Source organism: Sus scrofa, chromosome 6 (assembly GCF_054392235.1).
Source record: "Sus scrofa isolate SSC_HxYL_T2T_F1_AM1 chromosome 6, Sscrofa_HxYL_maternal_Yorkshire_Landrace_v2.0, whole genome shotgun sequence".
Taxonomy (NCBI): Eukaryota; Metazoa; Chordata; class Mammalia; order Artiodactyla; family Suidae; genus Sus; species Sus scrofa.
The window spans coordinates 165,846,625-165,872,246 of record NC_139388.1 but is presented as its reverse complement, the minus strand read 5'-3'; the positions used below and the strand labels follow the sequence as shown (position 1 = coordinate 165,872,246).

The 25,622-nt window shown below is 36.8% G+C and overlaps 1 protein-coding gene and 1 long non-coding RNA gene across 5 annotated transcripts in view; one reads left to right on the top strand and one right to left on the bottom strand.

Moving 5' to 3' along the window:
- FAF1 (Fas associated factor 1) overlaps nucleotides 1–25,622 on the bottom strand; it is a 438,758-nt gene that overhangs the window by 170,560 nt on the left and 242,576 nt on the right. For 3 of the 4 annotated variants that reach the window (XM_021097817.2, XM_084965116.1, XM_084965115.1), the window contains one exon: nucleotides 24,616–24,702. The exons of the other annotated variant lie outside the window; for it this stretch is intronic. In XM_021097817.2, the coding sequence (XP_020953476.1) occupies nucleotides 24,616–24,702 (87 nt within the window). The remainder of the gene's footprint in view (nucleotides 1–24,615; nucleotides 24,703–25,622) is intronic. 4 annotated transcript variants of the gene reach the window in all.
- LOC146402971 (uncharacterized) lies at nucleotides 12,920–19,175 on the top strand. Its single transcript, XR_014808375.1, has 3 exons — nucleotides 12,920–14,361; nucleotides 14,693–16,320; nucleotides 17,268–19,175. It is a non-coding gene; the product is annotated as an uncharacterized LOC146402971 (long non-coding RNA).

Below are 25,622 nucleotides of genomic sequence, written 5' to 3'. Positions count from 1 at the left end.
TTACCTGGCCTGGGAGAAAAAAAACATCATGCTATATAGCCGGTTGAGGTGAAGTCTGTCAGGAAAGGAAGATAATACAAGAATCCTCTTGCTTTGCTAACTCAGGAGACATTCACCAGGGTTGGTGCCTTGAGGCATAATAACCAGTATTTTTCCTGGTCTTTCTTCTCCTCTATGCTGTCAATAAATATCAAGTAGATGTCTATGGATAGAGAGAGAATAAAGAATAGCATCCCTGCCTTTGAGGGGTTCACAGCAAGTAGTGAAATGTACTGGAACATAAGAAGTATAAATAATTAATTTTACCAGTGTGGTAAGTTCCCTAGCAATGTCTAACTTTGAGGACGGTAAGAGAAAATGTCACAAAGGAGTGCCAGCTGAATCTTAAAGGATAATACGACTAAGGACTAGACCAAGAGGGGTGCAAGCACCTTCGAAGAGAAGGAATATGATATAAGCAAAGAGAAAATGGTCAGAAAGAAGGTAACACACCTAATGAACAAGTAGTTTAGTTTAGTTAGCTGTTGGAGCTAGGTGAGGTAGAAAATGGCGAGGGACACAAATAAAAGGGAAAGTATAAGTCAGATCACAAAGGGTCACACAGGAGTTTCCACTGCGGCACAGCGAGTTAAGAAACTGACTTCAGGGGCTGGGGTTGCTGCGAAGGTGGCCCACTGCAGTGGGTTAAAGGATCTGGCATTGCCACTGCAGCTGCAGCTCAGATTCAATCCCTGGCCTGGGAACTTCCATATGCTGCAGGTGTGGCCTTAAAAAATAAATAAATAAATACAATAAAAATAAAGGGCCATATATATCCCATTAAGGAGCTTAGACATTATCCTGTAAGCAGAAAACAGGTCCAGAAAACCAGAGAGATTTGAAGCAAGGGAGTAATATGATGCAAATGCATTTAATAAAGATAATTATACTGAAGGGGGGGTGGACTAAGGGAAGCAAGAGAGGAAGACCTGAAATAGGGAAACCAGGAGAAAATGATGAGAGTCTGAACTATGGCAGGAATGATGGAACAACTGGGGACACAGGTCAACAAATCAAATGACTGAGAACTGAAACCACACTAATTCTGCCATTTGTTTGCATAATCCGAGGATCACAGCAAAATTTAATTTTAATCATTAGTAGCAAGAATCTATCTGCTTTGGTATAATAATAGCAGTTTCTTACATTTCTTTAGTGTGCTCTATTTTAAGGTTTATTTCCCCATATATTTCTTATTTGAACCCTACAACAATGTTAAAGAGCTTTAAGAATTGGGAACTGAGGCTCAGAAAGTTTTATTTATTCAACCAATATTTACTGAACACCTATCATCAGGCTTTAGATATGCAATTGTGAAGAAAAATAGATGTCTGCCCTTATGGAACTCACAGATTATGTGGTAAACAATCACATAAACAAAACTGGGAGTTTCCTAGTGGTCTAATGGTTAGGACTCAGTGCTTTCACTGCTGTGGCCTGGGTTCAATCCCTGGTCTGGAACTGAGATCCTACATTAAGCCACAGCTTGATTGTGTGTGTGTGTGTGTGTGTGTGTGTGTGTGTGTGTGTGTATGTATATATATATATATATAATCATAACTGTGGTAAATAGTGAAAAAACGGATTCATGAAGAAGTGACTGAATTGGAAGAATGAGTAAAAAATATATAGGAGAGAGTTCCCACTGTGGCTCAGCAGCTTAAGAGGCCGGCATAGTGTCCATGAAGATGCAGGCTCAGGGAGTTCCCGTCGTGGCTCAGTGGTTAAAGAATCCGACTAGGAGCCATGAGGTTGCGGGTTTGATTCCTGGCCTTGCTCAGTGGGCTAAGGATCAGTGCTGCCATGAGCTGTGGTATAGGTTGCAGACGCAGCTCGGATCCTGTGTTGCAGGCCGGTGGCCACAGCTCCGATTAGACCCCTAGCCTGGGAACCTCAATATGCCACAGGAGTGGCCCTAGAAAAGGCAAAAAGACCAAAAAAAAAAAAAAAAAAAAAAAAGATGCAGGTTCAATCCCTGGCCTCCCTCAGTGGGTTAAGGATCTGGCACTGCTTGCAAGCTGTTGTGGCATAGGTCGCAGATGAGACTCAGATCTGCTGTTGCCATGGCTGTGGTGTAGGCCTGTAGCCAGAGCTCCAATTTGACTCCTAGCCTGAGAACTTCCATATGCTGCAGGTGTGGCCCTAAAAAGGAGGGAAAAAAAAAAAAAAAAAAAAAAGAAGAAGAAGTAGTAGTAAGCAGGAATCGGACTACACCGTGTCTGGTGGGTAATGTTAAGGATCTTGGTCTTATTGGGAATGACTTAAATAGAGACATTACTTGAGTAAATGCACACATTTTTAAAAAAAGGATTATCCTGATATAGTATGAAGGGTGAATTTAAGGGACATGAGAGGGAGCCCAGTTTGGAGCTCTTGCAATAGTCCAGATTCAAAAAGTTGGTAGCTTACATCAGGGTTGTGGTAGTGGAAATGGGCAGAAGTGAATGAATGAAAGATACAGAAGAGCTAAACTTGACAGGGATTGACTATTTGAATATGGTCACCAAGGGAGAGAGATATCAAGAGTGGCTTCTGGAGTTCCCGTCGTGGCGCAGTGGTTAACGAATCCGACTAGGAACCATGAGGTTGCGGGTTCGATCCCTGCCCTTGCTCAGTGGGTTAACGATCCGGTGTTGCCGTGAGCTGTGGTGTAGGTTGCAGACGCGGCTCGGATCCCGCGTTGCTGTGGCTCTGGCGTAGGCCGGTGGCTACAGCTCCGATTCAACCCCTAGCCTGGGAACCTCATATGCCGCGGGAGCGGCCCAAGAAATAGCAACAACAACAACAAAAGACAAAAGACAAAAAAAAAAAAAAAAAAAAAAAGAGTGGCTTCTACCTGCTTTATGGAGCTGGATGGGTGGTGATGCCATTCATAGAATAGGGAACTTTAGAACGAAAACCAGGTATGGCCAGGGGAGAACATGAATTCAGTTTTGGATATGTTGAATTTAAGGTCCTTTTGGACCTCTAAGTGGAGAAGACTGTTTTGGAGCTGACATGGGATGACTGGGCTAAAACTATATAAATTTGTTAATCACCACCACATGGGTGATAGTTTAAACTATAGATCTAATACGAATGCCTAGGAAGAACCTACAAAGAAAGACAGAATGAGTACATGGGGCTGAACCGTAAAGAACTCCAATATTTGGTGACTGGGTAGAGAAGGAGAAACTTCCATTTATGTATGTTTAAAATAAGGCAAAACTAATCTATGGTCTGATCTCCTAAATGAAGGGGAAATGAGAGGGTCTTTGGATGCTAGAAATGTTCTTTCTTAATCTGGATGCTGGTTACATAGGGATATTTACTTTATGAGAATTCATCAAGCTGTACATTTATAATATGTACAATTTTCTTAATAAATATACTTCAATAAAAAGGTTTTGTTTAATGAGGCCAAGCACAATGAAGTTTAGCAGTTATCGGTACCTGAAGAAAAGCTGTTCTGGTGGAGAAATGGGCTGAAGGCCAGAGTGGTAACAAGTTGAGGAATTAGTGGAAGAGAAAAAAATAAAGATAGTAGCTACAGACAACTCTTTTTGAAATTTGGCTGCAAAAAGTAAGAGAGAAAGTAGCAGCTAAAATCAGAGAAGATTTCTGCCTTTGCTTTTATTGCATGTTTCTTTTAAGGTAAGAGGCTTTTTATGTTTAAGTGCAGAAAGAATGTATAGTAAAAATACTAAAGAAGAGATTACTGATAATACATAGTTCTGAGAACACAGAAGTAGATGGGGTGCAGAGCATGTTAAGGGATGATCTTACTCGGCCTGAACTAGAAACAAGGTCTTCTGACTCCCAAATCCAGTGCTCTTTTCCTACACATAGTTATCTGATGTGAATGTGTGGATCTGGGCTAGTGGCAATACTCTAATGTTCAGTGTAAAGGAGTTTGCAAGTTTTAACCCTGTCTCTCTAATTTTAATCCTGTTTAGTTTAAAAATGACTAGCCACAGTACCTTCCATTTTAAAAATGAGGACAATATTTAATATGATTTCTAGAGTTTTATGATCAATTTGTAAACAGCCAGCTAATAAGCTCTAGAGATGAAAAAGACTAGAATGATGACACCTTCTTCTTGGGTGTTAAAAGCTTATGAGTAACAACTGTCTCTAGACCAAGGAAACGAAAAGAAAAATAAAGAGAACTGGCAGACACAGTACACACTGAGGTTATGCTTCATACTGAATTACAAAAAGATCCAGTTTCCATTTCACGTTTCATGAAAGTGGAAATATGGCCACAATGAATGTGGCATGTTCATCCTTGAGTTGCTCCACAGTGAACATTACAGTTGGTGAAGAACAAAGATGACTGATAGGCTTTCACAGTTGTCCTATCATTGATCTTTCTCTGTTATTATGAGAGGAATAAGATAAGGCTATGAATCCTACTTGGGTTCAACTACCACTGCCACTGATTATGAGGTCATATGAATATGCCTCAGTTTGGTCATGGGTAAAATGAGGCAAACATAACTTTTACCTTATGGGGTAGTTAGGAAGATTAAGTGAGTTATATTATTAAATGTACATTGCTAAGACTAGTGCCTTGTATACAGTAAGCATTTTTTAAGTGCTCTCTAATGTTATCATTATTCCCAGAAAGACAGGTCTAAGATGAGCAAAAGGACTGATCTTATGGGGCTAAGACAGATTAAGGGAAATACCTGAATGTTCATAATAGGTAAAATTGAAAAACTGTGCTAGGGAAGAAAAAGTAAGAACTTGGGACTTAAGGTCCATAAAAATCCCTATGGTATAGTGCAAAGAAGTAGCCTTTAGAGTCAAACTTAGGATGGGATCCCCTTTCCACCACTTCTTATCTGTTTTGTTGGGCAAGTTACTCAACCACTCTAAACCTGAGTTCCTTCATGTGCAAATATAAGGATAATAACACCTACCTTTCAGGATCAATTAATGGGAAGATTAAAGACAAAACATAAAAGTCCAGGAGTTCCCGTTGTGGTGCAGCAGAAACAAATCCAAATGCGGGTTCGATTCCTGCCCTTGCTCAGTGGGTCAGGGATCTGGCATTGCTGTGAACTGCGGTGTGGGTTGCAGACATGGCTCGGATCCCACATTGCTATGACTGTGGTGTAGGCCGGCAGCTATAGCTCCAATTGGACCCCTAGCCTGGGAACTTCCATATGCCATGAGTGTGGCCCTTAAAAATATAAGTAAATAAAATAAAAGTCTAGCAAAGTTCCTATAAGAAAGTAGGATAAATAGATATTATTCCTATTATTGTTATTATTAATAACAACCAAAATAATAATTAAAAGGTAGAAAGAAATGGTTAAATTTCACCTAGACTTCTTTTACTTCATAGAGGCAAGCCACAAAAGTATTTTATAATTAGTTGAGACATATTTTGCACTGAAATAACTAAACTTCAATTTTTGTGATTCACACTGCAAGACGCTAATTTTCATTAAATTATTTTTGACTTTACAATTAATTACCTGAAAATAGATAAACATCAAAAGCAAAAATTATAATGAAATTTTTGAGTTACTGAATCAGAGATAGGTTGTGTTAGTGCAATGAACCAATTCGCTGAATACAATAACTTTTTCTTTTAACATGGAGTCTCTATATTTTTTGAAAGACTACATGCTGTTTTTCTCTATCGTGTATGTTATGTTTCATTACGCTGATTTATTTGCTTGCTTGTATTGTGTTTTGTTTTAGTAACAACTACAAACGGATATTTATCCGTTCTAAAACATTGTGGGAATGATATGGTCTTAAAGATCTTCTCAGTGGATACCTAAATTTTGAGAGAGACTTCTAAGTGGATAACCCAGCGCAGAAAAACACGTTACAATAATACAACTCTTATAAGCCTTTCTTCTCTCTTCTTACTTAATACATCAAAGCACATAACAGATGATGAGGTTAAACCTTAGGAAGTAAGGAATGCAAAGAACATCATGGGATAACACAGTGTTAATAAAGGTCTATTAAATATCATTTGAAAATGTCATATTTGTTTGTCGCTAGTCTGAAGGTTACCCTTTTTTTGTCTGAATTACAAATATCTGAATTTTATGAGAGTTTACATCTGCTTGAAATGAGCCTAAAAGGTTAGAAACAAGTAACACAAAACAGATCTCCAGCTCCTCAATTGCACACCTAATCCAAGATGACCAATTAGACTTTTCAGGCCAAATTTCTCTTCTGAGCCCTCATTCATGTGCTATCCATATGCTTGTTCATCTAGCATGGTTCACCAGCAATTCTGAAATTGGTAAACACATCTATTCTTTTTCATCACTTCTGATTATCAAATTACTTCTCTATTCAGCTGGTTCTTACTTGCTTCCTGTTTAACTGCAAATTACACTTACATTTTATGGGTAAGACATTTAAGTGCTTTCAGATTTGCATGATTTAATTTGGGTTAGTGTTCCAGCTTCTTTTTGGTGTTCTCTTTTGGGTTTCTTTTCAATAACATCAACAACACAGACAGTGGTTTCCATCTCTCAAGGTTTCCTATATTTAGCCATCGTTACTGGAGTTTTCCTTCCTTGCAGAATTAAAACTATTAACTGTCTTAGCTTCAAGAGTGTAGGGAAAACGTGTGACTTTTTAAGGCATCTATGTTTTCTCCAAGTAAGACTGCATTTTCCCCAGTTATTTCTTGAAATGTAGCCCCCTCCATCTATCATGCTCTACCATTATGTTTTCTTCTGAATTTGAAGTACTTTATGTAGGCTGCTATTTATAAAACGTTTATTTTTTTCATTCCACTGCTGAGAATACTAAAAAGAAATTACCATAACCCTAAGAACATTTCCTAATAAAGCTACCTGCCTCTAAATAACAAAATGTTAAAGCTTAAGTTTCATATGAGAAAATGATACACACAAATGAAAGATAACTTCTAAACACTGAGATGGAACACCAAGCAATTGAGAAGTCAGGTGCATTTATCTACTAAGCAAGCGCCTAACTATATCATCACTAGTAGCTTAAAATGTCCAGATGAATTTGTTACATATGGTTGTGAAACAAGTATTGGTTCTTCAAAGTTTTATTTGTAGTATCAGTACTGTATTTTCTAACCTGTCATAATTAATTCAGTCCCCTTGCACTCTGAAATCTCCACAATAATAAGAACTTTATCAGGCTGGTGTTGGTATGAAGTGGCACAGCAAACTGAAATCCCACTGGGAGCAGTCCACAGACTTCTCTTCTAAGCAGCAAAAAGCTGTTATCATTTTCTGAATTACAGGAACTATAAAAGGACACTCTACTCAAGCTGCCGCTGAATGTCACCTGAAAAGCAATCACAAAAGGGCTCTGTCTTGGCTTATCTCTGAGCTCTGTCACTACGGCAACCAGCAGGGAATAAGTATCTGTGGGTCTATGAATTTCAGAATCCCATAAAAGCCAGGGCTAAAAAGGCATGTGCAGCCTCTCAGAGATTGACTGCATTAATACATTAGCAAATACTGTGAAACACTGGATAAATGTCAGCAATTATGGAAAAAGCGTCTAATAACGATATTCGTTGCCTGTCAAACCCCCGTGAGGTTTGATATGTAACTGCCACTCAAAGCTGTCTGTAATTTTATCTCTTTTATACATCTGAATCCACAGCATTCAAATTTGTACTCTGAAAGTAATAAACTGTAAAGCAGTTCATTCTGTGTTGATCACAACTGTCAACAAACATACAATAAAAGAACAAAAAGACTTTCTTTGGCTGTGGGAACAATCAGTACCAACAATCTCTTGTGGATGTTTATCAAAAAACTCTTATATATTCTACATGTTATGGGGGCAGCAATTGATTTGACTATTGATTAAATCACCCTGAGTTCAAAAAGCTACTCATCATGCATAAATTTTCATTTTAAGCCTTTTCTTTGGGTTAGAAAATTTATAATAATTTAGCAAAACAGTTGCAAAAATCCCTTTTATGTGCACATTATAAAATGTCATAGAATCTTTATCTTTATTATCTTTTGCAAATAGAGAATTATGGGCAATTGATTATATCACAACCCAAGGGTCTAAAGCATAACTTAACAAGCTGGGAACACTGCTCTTCAGATTCATATTTCCAGTGCTCAAGAAAATGACTTATTAAGAAATCTTATCACATATGTTACAGCTGTTCAAATGTAATAGACAGCATGTTAACTTGAAAACAAATGCCAGAGATTAAGCACTGCCCATATGTATTATAAACAAACTTCCAATTCTCAGTTACAGAATAGGATCAGGTACAAGAGTTCTAATAACACCTTTCTCAGGAGAGGAAAAGGGCTTGGTTTCTTGAAATAGAGCAGGAGTGCTTCTGAAGAAAGCAATGACATGTTCAGAGTACTGGGCTAGCAGTTACATATTGTGACTTGGAGCCAGTCACTAGACTTTTCAGTGTTACCTTTAATATAAATGCAAGAAACATTTACCAAGTGTTTCTTTTGTGCCAGGGACATGATTGGCACATGAGGCACAAAAAAGAATAAGACATGCTTCTTGCCCTCAAGGAGTTCACAGTCTCATAGACAGAAGTATAAACAAGTAAGTTATAACAAGTACACTTCCTAAGAGCTAGCTAGCTATTAGGAAAAGGTGGTTTGAAGTAACTCTAAGGAAAATTTACAATAATAAATGAGCAACTGTCTTCTCCTATATACTATTTCCATCAAAAATTATTTATTTATAATCTACTACTGGCTCAAATGAGATGATGTGTACAAATTATCGTTTGTAAACTACAATTCACTATATACATGCCTCCTAATATACTCACTTACCACTATGTTAAGTAGCTAAGGGTACCAGAATGGAGAATTGCTACTCCTTCCCGGCTGCATTAATAATATGGCTATTATTCAAGAGCAAACAGGCATACGAGCCAAAGCACTACAGTGGAAATTTTAAATTCACTTATATTCAAAACTATGCAGTCCTGCTGTACAGCACAGGGAACTATATCCAATCATGTGTAATGGTGCATGATGGAATATGTGAAAAAAGAATGCATATATATGTATAACTGGGTCACTTTGCTGTACAACAGAATTTGACAGAACATTGTAAATCAACTGTAATAAATATAGTTTTAAAAAAAACAAGGAGTTCCCGTCGTGGCGCAGTGGTTAGCGAATCCGACTAGGAACCATGAGGTTGCGGGTTCAGTCCCTGCCCTTGCTCAGTAGGTTGACGATCCAGCGTTGCCGTGACCTGTGGTGTAGGTCGCAGACGCGGCTCGGACCCTGCGTTGCTGTGGCTCTGGCGCAGGCTGGCAGCTACAGCTCCGATTAGACCCCTAGCCTGGGAACCCCCATATGCCACAGGAGCGGCCCAAGAAATGGCAAAAAGACAAAAAAATAAAAAAAATTTAAAAAATTAAATAAACCCCCCCCCAAAAAAAACAAAGTCACCTTACTGCCAACTGAATAAAGGAAAATAACAGCAAAGATTGTTTTTGTTTCTTTTACTGAACAATTGTAAAACTTCGAACCAGTATGAATGCAATTCTGGAAAAAATTAGAGTGGGTATTTTAAAATTGGACTTTTTTCTTGTCTTTTTAGGGCCACACCCACTGCATATGGAGGTTCCCAGGCTGGGGGTAAAATCGGAGCTGTAGCAGCTGGCCTACTCCACAGCCACAGCAACCCCAGATCCCAGCCTCTTATGCAATCCACAGCATAGCTCACAGCAATGCCACATCCTTAACCCACTGAGCAAGGCTAGGAATCAAATTTGCATCCTCACGGATGCTAGTCAGATTTGTTTTCCACTGAGACACAACAGGAATGCCAAAATTGGAACTATTTTGAATAACACAAAACACATAAGAAATTGCACGGTACAAGAGAAATAACATTGGCAACAGGGAGGGGGCGGATTGAGAGTTAAATACTGGTTCTACATTTCACCTCCTCATTTATCAGTTATGGTTTCAGATCAACATACTCATCTTAAATTCACCAGTGAAATTCACTAAGATCCAGTTACCTATAATAAAATGCACTCATCTGAAGCGTACAATTCAAGGAGTTGTCTCTCTCACACACACACTCTCCCTCTCTCTCATGCGCGCGCGCACACACACACACACACACACACACACACACACTAAGTTCTGCCAACACAATCAACATTTCAAAAGGTTATATTACTTCCCCCAATTCCCTGGTATTATTACTTAGTTGTAAGACTACTTTATACAATCTGGATAGAGGTCCTTCACTAAAAATGCCAAGTAGATGTTTCGCAGATATTTTCCCCTGGTCTATGGTTTGCTCTCACTTTTTTCTTTTTCTTTCTTTCTTCCTTTCCTTTCCGTTCTGTTCCATTCCTTCCCTTTCTTTTGCTTTTTAAAAAGGGCCACACTCGTGGCATACAGAAGTTCCCAGGCTAGAGGTTGAATCGGAGCTGCAGCTGCCAGCCTATGCCACAGTGACAGCAACGCCAGATCCGAGCCACATCTGCGACCTACACCACAGCTCATGGCAATGCCAGATCCTTAACCCACTGAGTGAGGCCAGATATCAAATCCACATCCTCATGGATCCTAGTCAGGTTCGTTAATGGCTGAGCCACAAAGGGAATTCCTCTCCCTTTTCTCTAAATGGACTGTTGTGAAGAACAAAAGTTGCAAAGTGTAATAAAGTTCAATTTATCCGTTTTTTTTTTTTTTTCTTTTATGGTGAGGGCTTCTAGTGTTCTAAGAAACTTTTTCCTACCCAAACGTTGCAGAAATTTTTCTCTTGTATTTTCATCTACTGGTTTTATAGTTGCAGCTTTTGTATTTAGGTCTGTGATCCATTTTGAGATAATTTTTTTGTGTAAGGCATAAAGTAAAGGCTAAAATTGTCTTTAATGATATCCAGTTACTCCACCACTATTTGTTAAAAAAAAAAAAAGACCATCCTTTCTCCATTGCATTACTTTGGTACCTTTGCATAAAATTAATTGACATGTATATAGCTCTATATCTGAATGCTCTATCCTTCGATCTATATGTCCGTCTTTACACAAATACCACTTGTCTTAAATAGTGTATTATTTTTTGAAATCAGGCAGTATAAGTTTTCCGACTTTGTTCTTTTTCAAAATTGTTTTGGAAATTCTAGGTCCCTCACATTTCCATATAAATTTTAAAATTAACTTGTTAATTTCTACTCCAAAAGGGGGTTATTGATTTTTTATTGGGATTGCAGTGTGACAAGAACTACCACATTAAAAACACTGTGTTCTAATCAATGACCATGATCTCTCTCCATTTCTAAGGACTTTATTTTTTTCATCAGTAATTAGGAGTTTTCAGTATAAGGATTTTACATATATTTTGTTAGATTTCTTACTTCTTATTTCCAAGTTGTGATTTTTAAAAACCTTTCAGTAGTTTAAAAATGTCAATTCACTGTTTTTTTGTTTGTTTTTTGGTTTTTTTTGCTCAAAATTTGTCAGTTCACGTATTTTAAAACTATTATTTGATATGTACACATTTAAGACTACTATGTCTTCTTGACCTTAGTCCTTTTAATCATTGTAAATGTCTTGCTTTAGTCCTGCTAATACTCCTCGTTCTGTATTTTGTCTGATGTTAATATAGTCATTACAGCTTTCTACATTAGTGTTTGCCTGGTAAATTTTTCCCATTCACTTATGTTTAATTTATCATTGTCATTGTATTTAAAGAATGTCTCTCGGAGTTCCCGTCGTGGTTCAGTGGTTAACGAATCCGACTAGGAACCATGAGGTTGCGGGTTCGGTCCCTGCCCTTGCTCAGTGGGTTAACGATCCGGCGTTGCCGTGAGCTGTGGTGTAGGTTGCGGCTCGGATCCTGCATTGCTGTGGCTCTGGCGTAGGCCGGTGGCTACAGCTCTGATTCAACCCCTAGCCTGGGAACCTCCATAAGCCGCGGGAGCGGCCCAAGAAATAGCAACAACAACAAAAAGACAAAAAAAAAAAAGAATGTCTCTTCTGGGAAGCATATAGTTGAATCTTGCTGTTTGAAATTAATTTTGACAATCTAAGCCCCTTAATGTATAGGCCATTTATATTTGCTGTAATTATCAAAATGGTTGGATTTAAACTTATTTTGCTATTAGTTTTGTACACATTCCATCTTTTCATTGTTCCTTTTTTATTTCTCCCTGCCCGATTTTTGAATTTTTATCTTTTAGTACTCCATTATATCTCTTTTGATGGCTTATTGGCTATACTGTGTGTGTGTGTGTTTAGTGGTTTCACTAAGGTTTACAATTTGCATTTTTAATAGACTACCTTCAGTTCATATTAAACCACTTTATGTATAGTGTAAGAACCTTGCAACAGCATAATTCCATTCTGTCTTTTTTGTACTACTGTTGTCATATGTTTTACTTCTATATATGTTTAAAACTTCAGATTACTTGTTATTTTATCTTTAAACAGCTATCTTTTTTTCTTTCTTTTCTGGTTCACTCCCACAGCATGTAGAAGTTCCTAGGCCAGAGGTGCAATCTGAGCCACAGCACTAACAACACTGGATACTTAACTTGCTGAGCCACCAGGGAAGTAACAAATAGCCCTTTTTTTTTTTTTTTTGAAGAAATTAAAAACGTAAGATATTTTTTACATTTAACATTTTTATCACTACTAGCACTCTTCATTCTTCTGTATAGAGCCCCAAGTTTATTCATATGATACCATTTTCCTTTTGCCTAAAGAACTTCCTTTAATATCTCTTGTACTTCATGTTTGCTGGCCCCAAACTCTCTCAGTTTTTGTTTGTCTGAAAAAGTCTTTATTTTGATTTCAGCTTTGAAAGAGTATTTTCACCTGATATAGAATTTCAAGTTGTCATTTTAAAAAACCTTTTGATAGTTTAAAAATGTCATTCCACTGTGTGGCTTCTTCTTCTTCTTTTTTTTTTTTTTTTGCTTACATTATTTCTAATGTATACGTTAGCTCCTTTGTGTAACGTGTTTTTTTTTGTTTTTTTTTGTTTTTTTTACTTTCTCTTCTATGAAATTTTTCTTTTTATCACTTGTTTTCAGCAATTTGAGTAATAATCCTAGGTGTGGAATTCTTTTGGTTTAGCCTTCATGGCATTCACTGAGGTTCCTGGACCAGGCTTTTAGTTTTCATCAGATATGGAAAAAAATTGCAGAAATTATTTTTTCAGTTTTTCTGTTCTTGACCTCTTTCCTCCTATCTTTTCTCTCCTAGGATTCCAATTGCACATATATTAGACTGCTTGGTTTTGTTCCAGAGGTCACTGACATTTTGTTAATTTATTCTTGTTTTTTTTTTCCCCTCTCTGTGCTTCAATTTGTATAGTTTTTATTATTATGTCTTCAAGTTCACTAGTTTTTTTTTTTCTGTTTTAATCTGCTGTTAAGCTCATCAGTGAAATTATCATTTCAGATATTATACTGCTTTCTCTCTTTTACATATTCTATTCTCTTTTCATTAAGTTCACATTTTCCTTGAAATCCTTGAGCATATTCATAATATTTATAATAGCTAGAGTCCCTATGTGTTAATTTAGTTATCTAAATTACTTCTATGTCTATTTCTTTTGACTGATTTCTCTCCTGGTTATGGGTTAGATTTTCCTGCTTGTTGTATGTACAGTAACTTTTAATTGGATGCTAGACTCTGTTCTTAGAGGCATTTACCTATGAATCAGCGTGATCCTTTTGAAAATTGTTTTTAAGCTTGTAAAAAGACAGTCCTAGAGTAGCCTTCACTCTAGGGTTTGTTTATTCATTCCACTAAGGTGTGACTCTCCTGTGGTATCTCCTGAATGCTCCATGTATTATTCACTGAGGTGCCTCTACTATGGCTGTTGGGAACTCAAACTATTCCCAGTTCTATCTGAGCTCTGAGAATCGTTCGCCTTAGAGCTCCCAGTTAATTGCTTTTTTTTCCTGGCAGTAGTTCTTTGCCCAATTTCCTGGCACTTCACCCTATGCATGCACAGACTAGTATTCACCTAAAGACCAGCAGAACCCTATGCAGATTTCTGGAGCTTTTTCTCTGCTAATACTCTGCCCAGCAAAGTCCAGCTGCCTTGACCTCCCTAAACCCCATTCTCTGTCTTTTCAAACACAATAATGCAGATTCTGTTTTGGTTTCCTCTCCCGGCTCTGGGATCCAGAAATTGCCTCGGGTAGGACTCATCTGTTTCCTTCTTCAGAGTCTGATATTTGAACACAGTTGTTTCGCATATTTTATCCAGTCTTCTAGCTGTTTATAGAGGGAAGAAAAATCCCATGGCAGTTACCCCTTCATGGGCAAAAAGCAGTAATCTATGAGTTTGGGATTTTAATAAAGTGAAATCAAGATTCAGAACATCAGGAGTTCCCGTCGTGGCGCAGTGGTTAACGAATCCGACTAGGAACCATGAGGTTGCGGGTTCGATCCCTGCCCTTGCTCAGTGGGTTAACGATCCGGCGTTGCCGTGAGCTGTGGTGTAGGTTGCAGACGCGGCTCGGATCCTGTGTTGCTGTGGCTCTGGCGTAGGCCGGTGGCTACAGCTCCGATTCAACCCCTAGCCTGGGAACCTCCATATGCCTCGGGAGTGGCCCAAGAAATAGCAACAATAACAACAACAACAACAACAACAACAACAACAAAAAAGACAAAAGACAAAAAAAAAAAAATTTCAAAAAAAAAGATTCAGAACATCAGATTTTAGTGCTTGTCAATTTCCTGTTAGGGGCTGTCTCACTTCCATGTGTTCTCCCTCATATTTACTGAGTAAATATGTCCCTTGAGTGTTTCATCCACCCTCCCGAACTTCTCACTCTCACTGTTCAGGGGATAGACCACTTCATAACTTCCCATTTCTTTAAAACTCAAACTTTCTTCTACTGCTTTCAAAGCCGTTCTTTCTGTCTGTTTAGTCTTTGCCTGTGTTATTTGTAAAAGACTCTATATGTTGACAAGGGCAATGAACCCTCTGAAGCTACTGAGTCTCACCACCATCAGAAGCAACATTATTCATGACCTTGACAAATAAAGAAAAAGCCAGTGAAAATGTCCAAAGATTGTCTAAATCTATCTGACCTAGGATAGGCTAACAAAATAATTTAAATAGCATAAGATGACCCTAGAGCTTTTCAAAGAATGCTTCCAATTCTGCATGTGTATGTGGTATAAAGAAGGTGCTTGCTCAAGGGAAAAGGAGCTAATGTTTGTTGAATGCCTACTAAATGCCAGATGTTACACCAGGGGTTGGCAAACTTTTTCTGTAAAGGGCCAAAAAGAACATGCTTTTGTTACACCATTCCTGCCATTAGTTATAGTGTAAAAGCAGCTGTATACAATACATAAGCAAATGGGTATGACTATGCTCCAAAAAAACATTATTTACATTGGTCTTGGTGCAGAATTTTAGGATCTGACTCCAAAAGCAAAAATAAACAAGTGGGGCTACATCAAACTAAAAAACTTCTGCACAACAAAGGAAATCATCTACAAAACAAAAAGGCAAATTACTAAATATGAGGAAGTATTCGCAAATCATATATCCCATAAAAAGTTAATGTCAAAAAATACAAGAACTTGCTTCAATAGCAAAAAATAAAAATAAAATCTGACTAAAATATGGGCAGAGGACCCAAATAGGCATTTTTCCAAAGAAGACAGGGAGTTCCTGTCACAGCTCAGCAGTTAACAAACTCGACTAGTGTCCATGAGGATGCAGGCTTGATCCCTGGCTTCACTCAGTGGGTTAAGGATCTGTCATTGCCCTAAGCTGTGGCGTAAGTTGCAGACACAACTCGAATCCAGTGTTGCTGTGGTTGTGGGCTAGGCCGGCAGCTACAGCTCTGATACCACCCCTAGCCTGGGAACCTTCATATGCTACAGATGCAGCCCCAAAAAGAAAAAAATAAAATAAATAAATAAATAAGACATACAGATGGCCAGCTGTTCAGCATCACTAATCATCAGGGATGCAAATCAAAAACACAAGGAATACCAGCTCATATCCTGTTAAAACAGTGATTATCAGAAAGTCAAGAAAAATAAGTGCTGGTGAGGATGTGGAAAAAAGGGAACCCTCTTACACTGTTGTGGGAATGCAAATTGGTACAGCCATTATAGAAAACAATGGAAGTTCCTTAAAAAATTAAAAATAGATCTACCATATGATCCAGCTATGCCACTTGGGGGTGTTTATCCAAAGAAAACAAAACAGTATTAAAAAAAGACATATGGGAGTTCCTATTGTGGCTCAGCAGGTTAAGAAGCTGACATAGTGCCCATGAAGATATGGGTTTATCCCTGGCCTTGCTCAGTGGGTTAAAGATCTGGTGTTGCTGCAAGTTGCAGTGTAGGTCACAGATGTGGTTTAGATCCAGCACTGATGTGGCTGTGGTGTAAGCCAGCAGCTGCAACTCCAATTCGACCCCTAGCCTGGGAACTTCCATATGCCACAGATGTGGCCATACAAAGAGAGAGAGAAAAAAAAGACTATGCACACCTACATTCATTGCAGCATTATTTACAATAGCCAAAACGTGGAAACAACCTAAACGTCCATCAATGGATAAATGGATAAAGAAGATGTGAAGTGTGTGCGTGTGTGCATGTGTAATACAGCTCCACCATAAAAAAAGAAAGAAACCTTGCCATTTGTGACATGAATGGACCTATAATCAGAGAAAGATGAATACTGTACAATAAGACGAATGAACAAACAAAACTCACGTTTATAAAGAAGAGACTGGTAGTTATTTGGAGGTAACATGTTTGGGCAAAATGGGTGAATGGGATCAATTGTACGGTAATGGGCGGTAAATAGAATTACTGTGGTGATCACCTGGTAGTGTATACAAACATCAAATCACCACATTGTACACCTGAATTTATATAATGTTATATGCCAATTTTACTTCTATTAAAAATATTTACAAAGACAAATGGAGAGTGGGATTTGGGCTGAACTGCCAAATCCTGCTTTATATTACGTGCTTTACATACTAGATAAAACATAGGAAATTGCCAATATTCAACCATTTGCCTTTTAAGAATGGCAATTTATATGTTTCAAACTATTATTATTATTATTACTATTTGTCTTTTTGCCTTTTCTAGGTCCGCTCCCGTAGCACATGGAGGTTCCCAGGCTAGGGGTCCAATCGGAGATATACCTGCCTGCCTACACCAGAGCCACAGCAACACGGGATCTGAGCCGCGTCTGCGATCCACACCACAGCCCATGGCAATGCCAGATCCTTAACCCACTGAGCAAGGCCAGAGATCGAACCCGCAACCTCATGGTTCCTAGTCGGATTCGTTAACCACTGAGCCATGACAGGAACTCCTCAAACTATTATGTTAGTCCAGTTAATCTTCATAACAGAATTTCAAAGGTGTTAACCTCATTGTCATTTTGCAGGTGAGGAAACTGAAATTCATACAATAAATAACTTAATTCCAAATGATAGTAAAACTGGGATTTGATGAACTTAGACTGGTCTGCCTACCTGCTTCTCTCTCTCACACATCACACAAACACACACTGGTACAAACTTGTTCAGTGTAGTGGCTCTCCTAGCCTCTAAATTTGTTATTCTACCTATCAATAAAGAAATACTGAGTTTTGATTATTTTTATTAGAAAGAAAATAAAACTGATTCTCAAACAGTGTATCAAGTCACTATGATCATACAAATTCATCATTTAGTTGTTTATTGTCATAGATGTCAACTTAGCGGAGCTCTGAACAATTCAAATGAGTGAATGTATAAAACACCTCTATTAAAAAAACACATTACATTTGATCCTGTAGAGCATACAAAAATGAAGACTTCTTATTACCAATTTTTAGAATTAAAAAAAGAGAAAAACACAAGCATATAAATTAAAATGTAATTTAAACTTGTTTCATATATTTTACTTACAGGACATTTGGTTCCTTTCTCTGGAAAGTCATTTTTTCACACCCCCATCTGCTAGCAAAAGTGGTTGTTCCCTCTTCTATGACTCCATTGAATCTACACAAACTTCGATTGTCATTGTTCATATATCAGTCTCGCGGCATACTTTGCAAATTCTGAGGAATAGGACCTTATTATTGCAACTATAAGGGTCAGAGTGGTTACTGTCCTATAAGAGCTGTTCCACAAATGTAAAATGAATAGACGGATGAAAAAAATAGTAATAGCCAAAGGTCAACCATATGTTAGACATTATCTAGTACTGCCTATTTCAATCTTCAAAATAAATGTAGGCATAACCAAATTTGTTACTACTGACTTTTAGTTTTAACAAAACTTCAGGAATATTATCTGTGTTCTACAGTTACAGAGACTGAGACCCCAAGAGGTTAATCAAGTTATTTGTGGTTACTCAGTTAAATGATGGAGCCAGGTGGGAGGAATGAAGGAAGGAAAAATGAAAGTAATTTACATAGAAAAACAAATAGAAACTAATTTCTAAGATGGTTGGAGAAGGTGGCATGGGAAGAGGGCTACAGGCAATGTCTCTTAAGGAAAGGTCTTAAAGAAGAAAGAAATTGCTATCGGTATTCTAGGTAGAAGGAACAGAATGATTAAATAACAGAGCATAGCACCAAGTATATCTGAAGAACAGCAAAATGAATATTTAGCTAGAGCTGAGATACATACGGCATCGTATCCAAGCATTCATTCAAGAAATATTTAGTGAGCATTTACTCTGGGCCTATATGGGAAAATAAACTGGAAAGGGAAATTTCAGACTAAAGAATGAAGGGTTTTGAAAGACAGCCTAAAAATCTGTACATAAACCAGCACATATTGGGTTGCCATTGAAGATAAAGAAGCAAGGCTGAATGTGATTCATTCTGCACTTTAGAAATATTAACCTTGCAGCAAGAGATGATGGAATCACTAAAGTGGAGGTTGTGAGTTTACTTACAGGTAGGTAACTATAAGTGTAGGTAGGTAACTACAGTGTGGTAGTTATGTGGTAACAGGGAGAGTCTGTACTGGGATGGCAACGCCTATAAAAGAGGGTAGGGATCTAATATCAGGGATATGTTTATAATTTGACACCTGCCAAAGACAAATCATCAGGGAGAAGTTACAAAAGAAACTGGCCCATACCAGAATGATCAAAGTAGATGACAGTCCTTCATTCACATTTTTTTTAATTAAAAAAAAAAAAAAAAGAAAGAAAGAAAAGTCCTACTGTATCACACAGAGACCTATATCAAATCTCCTGGGATAGACCATGATGAAAACAGTATTTTAAAAGAAGAATGTATGTATGTATGTGTTTATATACGTGTGTGTGTGTGTGTGTGTGTGTGTATGACTGAGTCACTGCTGTAGAGCAGAAACTGGCACATCGTAAATCAACTATTTGTTAATTTTAAAAAAACATTAAAAAAGGAAGAAGGTATGTGTGATTTTTGTTCTATTTTTATCTTATAGAAAAACTGCTGTGTAATGATTCTGTTTATAAATGGTCTTATTTTCAATGTGAAAATATTTAATATTTAGTAAGTAGATCTTTGACTCCTAATACATGCTTAAAGACCTCTGGCCCTAAAATTCCTACTTTCTCAAATTCTGCATTAACATTCCTTAGCCAATGATGCACCCGAGAAGGCCATCAGTAATATCAAAAGAAAAAAAAAGGGGGGGTGTGGTAACAACAAAAAAGTATTTAAAACTGAGGGATTGTTCTTCCTTTGTATAAGTATTATTAAAATCTTGGGTTTTAAAAACTACATACATTCAAATTGTCTTCATTATAATAAGGTGCCTTGACATAATTCACAATGTTAAAATTATTTCTACTCTCTGGAAACCAAGGCTGTCCTTGTTAAAGTGTAAAAATGAAATTTCGCCTACTTGCAACTCCTTGTTCTCACAGCTGAACTGTCACAGCATGAAAACATTCCCCTACTGGTGAAGTTTTAGATACCTATTTCCTTGGTGAAAGTGCAAAAGGAACTGAAAGAGTTATTGACAATCCATACAGGATCCCATACCCCATTAAAATATAACTACAAGCAAATAATGTATTTTAACTCTGAAGGGAGACCAGAGCAACAATGTCTTAAAGATTAACTTCACTGAGTAGTGTTGAAAACGTCAAAAGACTAGTCTGTCAGGTTCGTAAAAGACTCAAGATTATATAAGAATCTAGTTACAAGGAGTCTGTTTCTTTGTCTTCTTTGCTAAGTCAAAGTTTAATGAGAAGTACATTGAAGAAAACATCTCCTGTGTTACTGAAAGTATTTCTTATGCAACATAAAACTGTAAATAAAAAAGTATTTTAACCTAGTTCTTCACTAACTTCTTTTTACAAATAGCTTTATTGAGGTATAATTTACATGCCATAAAATTTATTCATCTTAAAGTGTTTTTAATTTAATTTAGTACACTTACAGAGTTGTGCCACCATCACTGAAATCTAATTTTAGAACATTTCTATCATCCCATGTCTCTCAGCTTCTTGATCTAAGATATTTCCATAAATTCAAGGAAGCCACTGGTATCCAAAGTTACTACATATTAAAAGCCACACAAATTTCTGCAACTGAACAAGAAAAGTACAAACTAACCTCACTTTTAATGACCTTATAACCAATCCTATACTCTGGCACTGGGAAGAAAATGTTCAGGTGCTCTCTCTGAAAGCTAAACCATCCCAAGAATTAAGTTAGGCACACTGTCTGGAAAGAAATTAATTATATTTTTGTTGGTAACACATTTCAGGCTGTTTACACAGCTGACATCTCTCAGCTGTACACAATTCATGCCCTAAGCTGTGAGGACAATCTTGTTTTGTAGCAGATGCCTCCACTTGAGTGATTTAAATAAGTGAAAAATACCATTGCCTGCAATAATATATATACAAGCACCAGCTTTATGAGTTTTAATAGTTCTAATGGTAGAAAGGTTTAATGACATTTCTTTAGCTAGGATCTCCTTAAAAGACTACAATTATAAGCAATTTTTGCCAAAACTCAAGCACTACAGCTAGTGGATCTGCTATGGCACTGATTAAAAGCAGCTTGGCCCTAAACATCTTTGTTGTATCAAATCATGCAGCTCAAGGCAACATTCTGCCAACTGGCAACATTTGCTCTACGGAGGTATAGGCAGGCGTTACTTCACAGGTTCACTTCATAGTGCAAATATGAAAAATGAGGCAAAAAAAAATCAAGCTTCTTAATAGAGATTCTCTCTTATGTCTGCTATGACTTAGATGTGGTACCAGGTAGGATCAAAGACTTCCATATGGTGAGTTTTAGCTGCTTTCCATATTTTCGACAGTAATGAAATTGCATTAGAACTCTGGTAAAAAATTAAATAATAATCATTAAAATGTAAGCCTTGGGAGTTCCCTGGTGATGCAGTGGGGAACCTGCAATTGTCATTCATGTGGCGAGTGTTTGATTCCTAGCCGGGTACTTCCACATGCCATGAGTGCTGCCAAAATTTTTTTTTTCTTTTTACAATCACACCTGTGGCATATGGATGTTCCTGGGCTAGGGGGTCAAAACAGAGCTGCAGCTGCAGGTCTATACCACAGCCAGAGCAACATGGGATCCGAGCTACATCTGCAACCTGTGCCACAGCTTACAGCAACGCTGATCTTTAACCCACTGAGCAAGGCCAGGGATTGAACCCGCATCCTCACAGATACTATGTTGAGTTCTTAACCCTCTGAACCACAGGAGCTCCTAATTAAAAGTGAATAAAAAGACATGAGCCTCATAAAACAGTCAACTCAAGTCAACAATTCAACATCTAAAATGTATAAGGTACTATGTTACAGAAGAATTTATCATTGATTTTGCCTATCACTCACTCTTGAAACTTGCTTCTTGTTTTTCTTTTTCTTTCTTTCTTTCTTTTTTTTTTTTTTGGCTGCACTTATAGCATGTGGAAGTTCCTGGGCCAGGATGGAACGTAAGCTATAGCAGGAACCCGAGCCACAGCAGTGACAACGCTGAGTCCTGGCTGACAGGGAACTCCGGAACTTGCTTCTGATAAACCTATGTCAGTTTGGTTTCTACAAGTTGGGGTCTGAGAGCAATTGGCTTTTCCAACCCTATGAAGTCTCATATTTATAGACTCTATTAACCTTAAACTAGACAATTGTTTTTGCCTTAAACTTTTTATTACAAAAATTTACAAATATATATAAACTTGAGAGAATAGTGTAAAAAAATCAAATATACACATCACCCAGTTTCAACAATAATCCAGAGATAGCTAATTTGGATTTATCTCTATCCCCACTCACTCTCTCAACCCCAGATGTTATTTTAAAGCAAATCTTAGGTACCATTTCATTTACTTAAACCAGCCAAATCTTGCCTGTGATGTCTTTCAGGGTTATGTTAATATTAATTATAATATTGACTCTTCATCTATTGTCTACTATGACCCAGGTACTGTATACATATTATCACTAATCCTCATTACAATGCTTCTGATTAGTGAGGTAACAGAAGCTCAGAGAATCTAAGTGATACATCAGCTCAATTGTACTTTTTTTCTTTTATTAGTGTCATGATTTCTTGTAGCAGATTATTAGATGATGCTAAGAACACTTCTGACTTTTTCATGTCTTCTAAAGTAAACAGAAAGATATCATTTATGTACATTATTTTCTTAATTTTGTAAATAAATGTAGCACATTTTCTATCAAATTTCTCAGTCTAACAGGTGGAGAAAAACCAGAAACAACATCCACACCCTTACCCCTTAGCCATGGACAACCAATCAATAATTCTAACAATACACTAAAATGGCAATGTTAAAATCAGTTAAATATCTAAATTCCTATAAATAAATAATTTTTTTCTGGAGGGTTTCACTTAAAAAAACAAGATTTGCTACAGACATCTCACGAGGCTTTACCTCAAAAAAACCCAAGTAACCCAACCAAAAAACAGTCAGAGGATCTAAATAGACATTTCTCCAAAGACAGATGGCTAACAAGGCTAGAACAGATAATTAACAAGGACCTACTGTATATCACAAGGAACTCTACTCAGTATTCTGTAATAATCCATATGGGAAAAAAAATGGATATATATGTATATATAACTGATTCACTTTGTGGTATACCTGAAAATAATACCACATTGTAAATCAACTATACTGCAATAAAATTAAGAAATGAAAACAAGTTTTGTTATTTTCTGATTATTTTTAAAATGTCATAACCCACACAGCATTTTCCAAATGTACAGTGTTTAGACTGTGGAATAGACTCAAGTGGCATCTACATAAAATAAAAAAGTTTTAAAATTTTTCCATAAAGAATTCCTTTGTATTAAAGTTTATGATGTTGGTGCTGAGAGAGGAGCTGTAATTATTACCTGGATAACAACATAATACTCACTAGAAAATAAGAAAAGGTAATTAAACTCTTAGCCATAATCATCATTTGGATAATTATTATTACAAGATGTTTACAAAGTCTCAATACCCTTTTTTTTTTTTTTTGTCTTTTTGCCATTTCTTGGGCTGCTCCCGTGGCATATGGAGGTTCCCAGGCTAGGGGTCGAATCGGAGCTGTAGCCACCAGCCTACGCCAGAGCCACAGCAACGCGGGATCTGAGCCGCGTCTGCAACCTACACCACAGCTCACAGCAACGCTGGATTGTTAACCCACTGAGCAAGGGCAGGGACCGAACCCGCAACCTCATGGTTCCTAGTCGGATTCGTTAACCACTGCGCCATGACGGGAACTCCAGTCTCAATACCCTTTTAACCCTATTTATTTAAAAACTAAGACTTATTTCAAAATACTTGAAACATTCTAATTTTTTTTTAGCCACATGCAAAGTTCCTGGTCTAGGGATCAAATCTGCACCACAGCAGTGACTTGAGCCATAGTAGTAACAACACTGGATCCTTAACCCACTGAGCCACCAAGGAACTCCTCTAATTTTTCACTTAAAAATAAAAAAACAGAGTATCTGGTTAGAACAATCAAGATTATGGATAAGAGCAGCCAAGATGTAATTTCAGTTGGACCCCTTAGATGATAAAAAGATGATTCTCTTGGAAAAGAATTATCACTGGAAACAGCAGAAAAAGGAAAAGTTTCAAAATTTACAATAGGAAAATGATCATGAGTAGATATGATGATAGTTAAAAATTACAGACTAAGTCTTCCAGTTTTTATGGTAGTAAAAATTATGGTCATGTTTAAGAATAGAGAGTTATTAATATTAACCACAAAAATTAACTTTTTAAAGCATGGGTCCATTATGGGAAATGCAATTTTAAAATTAAATAAAATAATTAGGTTGATTTTGAAGTAACTTAGGAAAAGAATTTTTGTGTTTGGGACATTTCATTAGTAATATCTGAATAGCTGTGTTTTTTTCATCAAGCAAAAACTGAAGTCAAATCAAGCAGCATCAAGTTCCTGATAACTGATACTGTAACTCCAAGAGAATGCTGATATACTTGATTTATGTTATCTGTTCTGCAAGTGAACTCATCTTGTCTTCGCATTATTTGATTTATAAATTCTTTCGATGGATTCAAAACATTTGATTCTGCTTAATATTACCGTCAATTAGACTGGAAGTGGCAAAAGAGAGAGGAGGATATAAAACTGACAACTCAACTGTCACTTACGGAGTCATCTGTGGCAGAAGTTGGCCAGCCCTCCCATAACTGATGGCGAACAGGGATACTTGTAAGGTCATAAACATTTCTCTTTACCTATAAAAAGAAAGAGAACAATAAAAATAGGGTTTCCACATGACCTATGATATTTGCCAGTCAATTTATGGGATACACATGTTTGCTCTGTTTTCTTCTAGATTCAAAATAAGAATTTGAAACTAGGAAAACACAAATCATAAAAATTTTATAAAAAAATATAAATCAAATTTAAAAACAGATTCTCAATGAAGGTTAGATGAAATAACCTTCAAGAAACATCTCCCTCCTCAGCCAATTTTTTGGATGGCTTCACGTTTCTTTTCAGTCAAAAAACTTCAAGTACACCATTCACCTAGGTCATACTATAATTATAACTTCTTATAATCTATTTAATTTTTTAAATGACTTAAGATGTGCAATGACTCAAATAAAAGATATATTTTAAGTTTCTATGTAGGACAGAGAAAGATAGTATTTTTTTTGTTGAAGGGGGTAGAAGGAAGAATCTGAAGTTTCTTTCACTGTTTTATGTAAGTTTTAATAATATGACAACTTATTAATAGAGCAACATAGATTAATTCTTTGAAATCATCCCCAAATAGAAACTATTTCAACAGCATATTTATTAACCGAGAGCCATTAATATACTACTTAGTCCCTTCCCAAAAAAGAAAATATAGTAATGATAGTTTTTAAGTATTGTTAAAAGTTAAAATGCTGTTTTTCTCAAGATTAACATTGTATCTTTTACCTTAAAAAGGAGAGGAGGTAAATAATTTATCAGAATAAAGTGTCAGAAGTTTAAACTATTATCCAGTAATTAAGAAGTTTCTTCAGTTTTTTTTTCTAAATAGATTACAAAAATTGTTTCATTCCATATTTACAAAAAAAAATAAAAGAAATTATCAGATCATAAGAATGAAGAGATCATTCATCTTAGCTAATTCTTCAGGTTAGTTTTGGGATGACCCTATTTT